We start from the raw sequence: 9,050 nt of genomic DNA on the forward strand, positions 1-9,050 counted from the left end.
TGTCTTTGATCTCATTTTCTCCAGACTCGCCAGATTTTTTAGTTGATCGCCAGACTACCAAGGAGAAAACGCAGGTTATTGCTCCAAAAAGGAGAAAAATAAAGCCAAACGCTGTCAGCACGACAGCCGTTTCTTCAGTCACGTTCCAACAAAATTGCGATTGTTCTTTTCTCCCGAAACACTTGAAACCATAAGTCAAGTAAATGGCTGAAGGAGTGATGAATAAAAACACGCTTAAAGCAAGACCGCATAACCCAAGATCAACCATAGTTTTAAACAATCAATTTCTAGTACGTGCGTTATGTTTGCCGCTTTTCAGAAAATCACAATGATTACGATCTGTTACGTAGAGATAACAACTCCTTAATGAGTAGCCACCACACTCTATCAAGATATTATTGTGCAAATGTTCCTTGAAATTGAAAATGCTAAATTAATACATTGGTATTAAAAAGGAAACTCGTCGTGTTGGTTCAGCTGCCTTGCGAGAATCAGTTTTCGACAAATAAGTCTGCCGGGAAAATTTTCCAAGAAAAAACATCGCTATTGGCAAACTAATCCCCTTTTGTTTTGTTTCGATATAACTCCGCTCTGTGAATTATAGATCGAAAAGGATAAGTAATCCCTTTTTATAGTTTTAATTGTAAGCAAAAATCTAAAATAAATGGAAACTTTAAGCTTTCTCTATGAAGAAGACATTAAGACTCCGCTAAGAAACAGCTGTGTTTGATAAATATTGGCATCAATCCTTTTATTCTTGCAACAGGCAGTATTGTCCGACTGTTCACGAAATACGTGTTACTAAATAAAGATGAAAGGTTTCCAAACCAGATCCGCCGATCAGTGGATCTCAGATTGGCATCCAATTAAAACGCACAAAAAGGACCGCTCAAACATGTCATCTCCCCTGGTGAAAAAAGAATTATAATCCTCATTTCCGACAGGTTGTATGTTTTCTAAGGAAGCAAACATAAAAGCTTTAAACGAAGCAGAGGGTTCCTTTATCAAACAGGCCCGTATGAATTGTGCAATATTAAAAACGATTTTTTTTTATGTGTATGATAATTTATTAGTCTGACATTCAAGCGATTATTGACTGAATTCAAGCCTGTCTGAATATTTCCCGGTTATAAGTGCGAATCTCGTAGAGAGAAACTCGTTTTTCTCGCCTTGTTTGAAACTTGCTCAAACACATACGCATTGAAACTCAGTTTCCCAGGACTGAAATTATATTCGTTCTACAATCTGGTCTAGGCTTAGTGATCGACGGTCAAACGGCTAACCAAATGATTTACAATCGCCTATTAAAAGTTTTTTTTTTTCCCGGATGACGAGTTTTGGAACTGGTACGAGTGACCATGCAAGAGAGAGAATTTTTGCTCAAGTGAGGGAGTTATCCGGGCCACCGACTTCGTTTCCGAGGCGGAGGAGTTTTTGCCGAGCCCACGTTTTTTGTCAATGATGCAAAATCAGGTTCATTGATATATTTGCAGTCGTAATAATATACCATCTTCTCGATGATTTGGAGATAAAATACATAATGACCTCACAGCTACAACAAACATGGCGAAAGAATGACCTGGCTAATGGCGTGGTACTACTGCTCAAACGAAGCCTTGTCTTTGCTTTGTCGCTATAAAAAGCGCGCAGTTTACAAGACATAAAACATGTCGCTTTAAATTTAAATTTCAATTATTTTTAAGAGCACTACTCTACGTAAACAGAACGTTTCTCTTCAATCGCGCTATCAATCGGTCAATTTCCCGCCAGGCTTACGTTGTGCAAACACTATTTTTAAACTTTTTAGTTGAGAGCAAATTTTAAGCAACGTATCCGACGTAGCAAGCGTTACTATACGATCGAAAAATCTTTTTCCGTCGAGATTTTGCTCTTGCTCCAATTTTAGCGCGACCAGCAGGCGAGAATCAAACTCTTCGCTTGTCTGGGAACGCAAGCAATGCAGTCCATAAGGAATATATACGGACACCTAGAAAGTCATTATAAAAAGTCATAATATTCTTGTAATCAAGGCTTGATATCTAGGTGTTTATTACAGCTATATATATGGACATGTGGGATCATTTCTAACACGTAATCATTCTCCTTATCTGTATGATCAGCAGTGAAATATATGCTTATGTATATGTGTGAAAATGCTAAAGCTTTAGCTTATTAAATTCCTGTTTGGATCAAAAGGAATAGATCGCAGCATATACGAAATTAGCGTGTTCTACAATTTTCGTTTGTTTTAATTATTCTACAAGCTTTAGTAGCGACGATTTCTCTTCATTTAAGAATTCTGCCAAGGAGGCGAGACTGCTAAGAAATGACAAGTTTAAAAATTGATCGTCCAGATTTACAAACTTTCACCTACTGCATTAAGAACAAATTAAAAGCAAGAGTGGTGAAAGTGACGGACAATCTCCTTCACATGCATCGTTTACAGGTAAATCAGAGCAAAACATAGCTACTAATCTTTCTGAATGGAATCCACGCGAAAAGGACGACGGCTCGACGTCCTCGTGTTGTTCGTGGCGCAACGCACTCTGGTAGAAAGTGGCGCAGTGCACTCTGGTTAAATGCAATGCATTCTGGTAAAAAGTGATGAATTCGAGAATTCGTACTTCCTTCTATATATTCTTCTTAAATCCTAATTATGTTGCTGCTCGCTCGCTACGCTCGCTCCGCAGCAATAAAGAAAACCCATTCTTTATTATCTACCATTCCATGGCTGATTAACGGAGAAGCATCTGGACTTCTGAGCTTGTGCAGGTAGGAATGGCGTATGCTAACGAGCAGGAGGTGAATGTAGCCAACTCTCTGTTATTTGCAGCCAAATAATTCCTCTATGTCGTTACCACTCCACGGTAAAATTGGACATCAGTCAACTTAGCCTAAAATGTGTATGTGCATTTGATATTTAGTCGCGAATGACTCAATCTCAACATAAACGCCCATACAATCCTGGGTCCTGAATATCTTAATCCCGGGGGGCGCGGTACACTTTATATACCGTGTAGGTATGTGCGGCCCTAAAGGGCATGGATTTTTGAGCGGTTTTGGTCTGAAATAGGATATATTTTTCACTCTGGCTTGGCATTGAGTATTCTGTTTTCAAGGAACTTTTTTTTCTGCATTCATGATCAACATTGACAAACTTTTAGCCCTTCTCAAATGTTTACTCAAACGGGAGGCGTTCATGGCTAGCTAACTGCGGTCATATTTTAGAACCGTGTACTAACTTTAGAGGGCTTGAATGGGGTATTATTCGTTCAAGTCTGCAATAGGGTATGGAAAATCACAGATTTTGGTCTGAAATAGGTCACAGTTTTCAAATTTTGGGCCGTAAGCCCCACCAAATACTTTGGGGAGTACCCCCCGGGATTTTGAGGCGGAAATTCAAGATACGAGACCGCTACTTTGAAAAGAAATTAATTCTTAGCTTCTTGCCACAAGTCACATCACAATTTTGCAAACGTTTTCACAAGATCAGATTACGTTATACAGCCAACCGAGGGAAAACATCACAGCGCAGTTTCCAGGCTGTGTCGATGTATTTCAGTAAGAGTTGTTAATGTATACAACGTGACTGCAAGCTAAGTTCTTTTACTGTAACAATTAACTTGGCGCCGAATTGTCACAGCAAAATATTGTTATCATCGGAAGTCGACTGTGGCAAAAAATTCGAAAATTAAATGACATTGCGTAGCACGTTTCGAGGGGATAGAAAAGAGAACTATAATTAAGGCTGCGACATTAATAAAACACAATGAAAATTTAATGTTGTTTTCAGATGAGTACATTTAAATTGGTACGTGAGAATATGCATGTCCAAAAAAAGGGGTCTAATGGTAGGTCATGCGAATACAAAGCCAAAGTCTTTGAACGGATAATCTACGATCAGCTATATCATTATTTAACTAAAAACAACTTTCTCTCGTACCATCAATCTGGTTTTCGGTCTTTGCATTCCACGCTCACGGCACTTATCGAAGCTACAGATAGCTGGGCCAATATAGATTGCTGGTATAGGTTGCGACCAGTACTGGAACTATGTAATTAATAAATGAGGGAAGTCTCAAGGTGGTCTAAGAAAGCGTGGCGAGAAGCTTAATCTCTTTAATTTTTCTTTAGTTTATTTAGTGGAACTAGCGTTTGTTGTTATTTTTATTGCCCAGGCAGTGAGGCCTGGGTTTAAATTTCGGCTCCGTTTTTTTTTTCCGCGTTCAGTCACAAATCGCCGTCTGGTCTCTAAAGCGCGTGCGCCACCTATGCACGCGTACAGCACATGGAATTTACAGAGGTTGTCGTCGAGAAAAGTTAGCACGGATTCCATGATTTCTAGGGCGATGAAATCACATACAAACGAACACACCGTTCAAGGTAGACCAACACTAAAGGACGTTAAGCGTTTTCGGAACGGGTCGCTGCAAGCCTTACGAGAGATCAATTTACGAGCGAACATTTTGAGTAAATCATGAATCATGTTATACCAAAGGAGCCATCAACCGGGGCTATCAACTCTTCAACTTGATAAAAAGCATCTCCAGAAGCGTCTTCGTATTTTCAGACGTGATCGTAAACCAAGCAGAATCCCGGCACGAGCTCAAGAACGTCTGAGCAACAAGAGCAGAAAGGTTAGAGAATTTGTTTACGAATTTATCTGTTCGAGTACATCTAAGTAAAATGCTCTGAGAAACTTCGTAAAGTATAATAAAGATAAAATCTCGAACTAAACGATATTCTCTCGTTATTTGCTTGTAACAGAGTTATGTGTCTTATCAAGAGTGAAACTCATGTAGCGAATTATTGTACATTTAAGCTGAAAGAAACTAATGTATGTCAGTGACCCCAGCAAAACAATTCTTGGCTTGCACGCAATCCTGACGCAATAAAAAATTTATTCGAAAACCATTTAGTGGATAAAATCAAGAAATTGTGATGTTATAGGAGATTAATAAAGATGACACTCCTCGAATTTTAGGTCTGTACGTTTTCCCAAGCTCAGATATTCGTCGAAATATTTTGCACAAATTTACAGAGACCAGTATGGAACCGCCATGTTGGTGTACCTCCGCGGTACGCCTACATTGCGGCCGGAAAATATTGTGGAAACATCTGGAACTTACTTCGGCTATCTAGGCGACTGATTATCTGTACTGAACAAACAAGCATTTACATAAGCACTTTTCCTAATACGTTAACTTCTAAATGGGCTCAAAATCACGAGATAAGTATATGATTTCGACAACCGCGTTCGTAGGTCTATGTCACGCATCGCCATAACTATGAAATTCAAAATGTCTCGCTTGCTTGAGAAACGCAAATAACAACGACAAAGGCTAAGGAAAATAGACTGAAACGTTTATAGGTTGATATAAAGACCTTGACTCATTTCACACCCTAAAGACTTGCAAACGAGTAATAAGTTATTAATCGATTCCAAGAAATGCAATCAAAAGCAGAATAGCTTAAGCACGTCAATTCGATCGAATTTCGTACAACTTCAAATGCAGAACATTTAGCTCAATTGCAATATAGCTATTGCTTCTCAATATAAAGACTGTCTGGGTACACGCAGCTAAGCGTCTAGTTTTTTTTGGGTGTGTGTGTCTGTTTTTCCAAACTACACAATTACATTCCAATGCAAAATAACTTAATGTGCAAAGTCATCTCACTCAACGTAAGCGGAATACGCGACCAAGCGAAGAGAAGGAGCATCTTTTCATATTTAAAATTAAAGATCAAAAGGCAAGCATTTACGTTCTTCAGGAAACTTACTCTGAACTAAAAGACGAAACAATCTGGCAAAACGAATGGGGAGACAAAATGTATTTCTCCCATTGGTCTAGACACAGCAAAGGCACTTGCATATTAATAGACCCTTCAATAAGCTGTAATGTACAATACTCTTTTAGTAACAATTCAGGAAGAATTGTTCTCATTACAGTCAATATAAATGGGCAGAAAGTTTCACTCTGCAATATCTACGTACCAAACAATCCATCGGAGCAATTACAATTTATCCAAGAATAGAATAATTGCATCATTGATAAATCTGAATTGACCAACCTCATTGTTGGAGGTGATTGGAACTGCATATTAACAAAAAAAGATAAAAAAGGTGGAACACCGTGGAAACCAACACAATTCAGGCATTTACTTTTGATGACAATGGAAATTTTTGATTTAATAGATATACAAAGAGCTCGCTACCCAAATTTGAACACTTATTCCTACGTGTCCAAAGCCTTAAATGTTAAGTCTAAATTGAATTTTATTTTAATCGCAACTTTCAAAACACGTCAAAAGTACCGGCATTAAGGCTTCATTAGCTCCGGATCACAAAAAGTTCATCTTTGTTTATCATGGTCAAACAACTCGCCAAGAGGACCAGGATTTTGGAAGTTTAATGACACCCTATTGAAGGAAAAAAATTAAACAGGTGAAATCTGTAAATTAATTCCTCGAATACGTGAGAAATACGAGTCTTTGAAGGACAAAAGATTAGCATGGGAATTAATTAAAATGGAAATTCGCGACCACACCGGCCGTGTCTTTCGGGTCTGCTAAATCTGCGAGCCAGCGATCCATGCGAGCCACGCGAGCCATTTTTGCGAGTATTTTTTTTTTCTTCGATCGGTCTGGGAGGTCGTCGATCATTTCACCAAGAAACATCTAGCGCCCGACTATCATTAAATTAAACTACCGCTATAAACCGCCCGCTCGCCATCTTGAAAGCGGAGATGACCCTGGGGACGAGTATAAACGGTACAACCTCGCTCCTAGGGTACTCTCTCTTTCCCTGGGAAATTAATTTTAAATTTATCTACAAAAGTGCCTCAAATTGAAGTCTTAATCTCGCTTCGGTTGCCAGAACTATTGTTAGTGCGTCAAATATGAAAAATGCTCTAAACATCTGTACATCGTGCCAAGTCTTGCGTCATAGTAATGGCTGCCCTGAGTTGGACGAATTTTTTTCTTTGTTTCATATTTTTGTTATGTGTAGAACGTAGAACGTAGTTTCTGTTTCTGAGATTTCAGCCGTGAATTTGATCGTTGGGTGAAAACTGTTTGCCGTTAGAAGGAAATCTCTTATTTTGTCTTTACTTGTGTTCCACATAGATATGACGTCATCGATGAATCTTTTCCAAAAGATGGGTTTCGTGTTCCTTTGTCTGAGTGTTTCTATTTCTATTTTGGCCATGAATATGTTAGCAGAAGCTACGGCCATTTTCGTTCTCATGGCTGTTCCATGAGTTTGGAGGTAATCTTTTCCACTGAATTGGAACGAGTTTTCTTGTAAAATCAGAGTGAGCATTTCTCTTAAATACCTAGGAATTGGAGGGTTCTCGTGATAAAACTCCTCGTATGCTTCGCATACTGTGGTAATACCCTCTTCCTGTGGTATGTTTGTGTAGAGGCTGGTGACGTCCATTGAGACAAGAATGGTGTTCTTAGGCAGTTTAGTCTTCTCGATGAAGTTAAGAAAGTCTGCTGTATCTTTAAGATACGAGGCTTGTCTCTGTGCTATCGGCTGAAGAAGGTGGTCAGCAAAAGATGAGATCCTTTCTGTAGGGCCGTCACACCCTGATATAATAGGTCTACCGACAGGTGTCGGTTTGTGAATCTTTGTAAGTGTGTAAAACACTGGTATTCGCGGAGGGTCGGGCGTAAGGAAGAGCCATTTGGCCGTCATTTCGTCTATGTGGCCTTCTTGAAGTAGTGATCGAATCAATCGATGAACTTTTTTGGCCTTGGTGTCAACCATAGGTTTGTCGAAGGGTCGGTATGTATATCATCAAGTTGGACTTGACCCTCGTTGAATTTATCTGTTCTGTTCATTATGACAGTTGTGGTACCCTTATCGGCTTTCCGTGCATTGTGAGGTATTTGTAGCTATTTGATTTTTTCAGCTTGGCTTCTGATTGGCCAATTCAAAAAACGTCTTGGTGACGGTTTGTGTAGTCGCTGCAAGAATTTAATACATGTTTTGCGATCTTATTCATCTTGTTCCGTTGCTCTTGTTTTTGTTCTGATTGGCTAATTCAAAAAACGTCCTTAGTGACGGTTTGTGTAGTCGCTGCAAGAATTTAATATTGCGATCTTATTCATCTAGTTCCGTTGCTCTTGCTCTTGTTCTCATACGAATATAAATGTAACATAAAAATTCTTAACATTTGTACTGTGGCTCGCATGACTCGCATGACTCGCATGGCTCGCCCCTTGGCTCGCATGGCTCGCTGGCTCGCAGGTTTATCAAACTCGTGTCTTTCGCGAATTGCGAAAAGAAAAGCTAGAGATGCTTTTAAGCGGGAATCTGAAATTTCTAAACAATTGGAAGAGCTTGATTATAAAATATGTAACAGTGATAATTTATCAAACATAGATGATATTTTACATGAATACGAGAGCCTTAAAGTAGAAAAGCAAACAAACTTTCGATCTAAATGTCGATGCGTAGAGAAAGGAGAGCGACCGACCAAATACCTCTTCAATTTAGAAAAACGAAATCACAACATGCAGGAAAACAATTACCGAACTCCAAACAGACGATAACGAAATAATAAAGGAAAAAGATAAAATTTTAGAAACAATAGAGAAATGTTACGAAGATTTATACAGCTCCAAAACAAACGTGTCCCAAGTGGATTTTGATGAATTTATTGGGGATATTGAAATTTCAAAGCTTGATAACGAAGAAAAGAACGAACTGGAAGGGCTTTTCACTTTGGAAGAATGTAAGAAGGTGTTAGAAACATTCGAAGACAATAAATCTCCGGGCGAAGATGGATTTACCACTGAGTTCTATAAACACTTCTTCGATCTAGTAGGAACTGATCTCATAAACAGTCTAAACCAAGCCTTTGAAGTTGGAGAACTCTCCATTTCACAGCGGAGAGGCGTTATTACTCTGATACCCAAGGAAGATTCCGATTTATTAGACCTACAGAATTGGAGACCTATAACTTTACTCAACATAGACTATATGATCGCATCTAAAACTTTGGCTAAAAGAATAGAGACTGTACTTCCAAAACTAGTGCACT

At 38.9% G+C, this 9,050-nt stretch overlaps 1 protein-coding gene across 1 annotated transcript; it reads right to left on the bottom strand.

The window, feature by feature from the left end:
* Positions 1–6,988: 6,988 nt before the first annotated feature.
* Positions 6,989–7,699, bottom strand: LOC145467302 (uncharacterized). Its single transcript, XM_081450844.1, has one exon. It carries the CDS (start codon positions 7,697–7,699, stop codon positions 6,989–6,991), a length of 711 nt encoding a protein of 236 aa, XP_081306970.1.
* Positions 7,700–9,050: the final 1,351 nt, after the last annotated feature.

This window comes from Orbicella franksi, chromosome 14, assembly GCF_964199315.1.
Source record: "Orbicella franksi chromosome 14, jaOrbFran1.1, whole genome shotgun sequence".
NCBI lineage: Eukaryota > Metazoa > Cnidaria > Anthozoa > Scleractinia > Merulinidae > Orbicella > Orbicella franksi.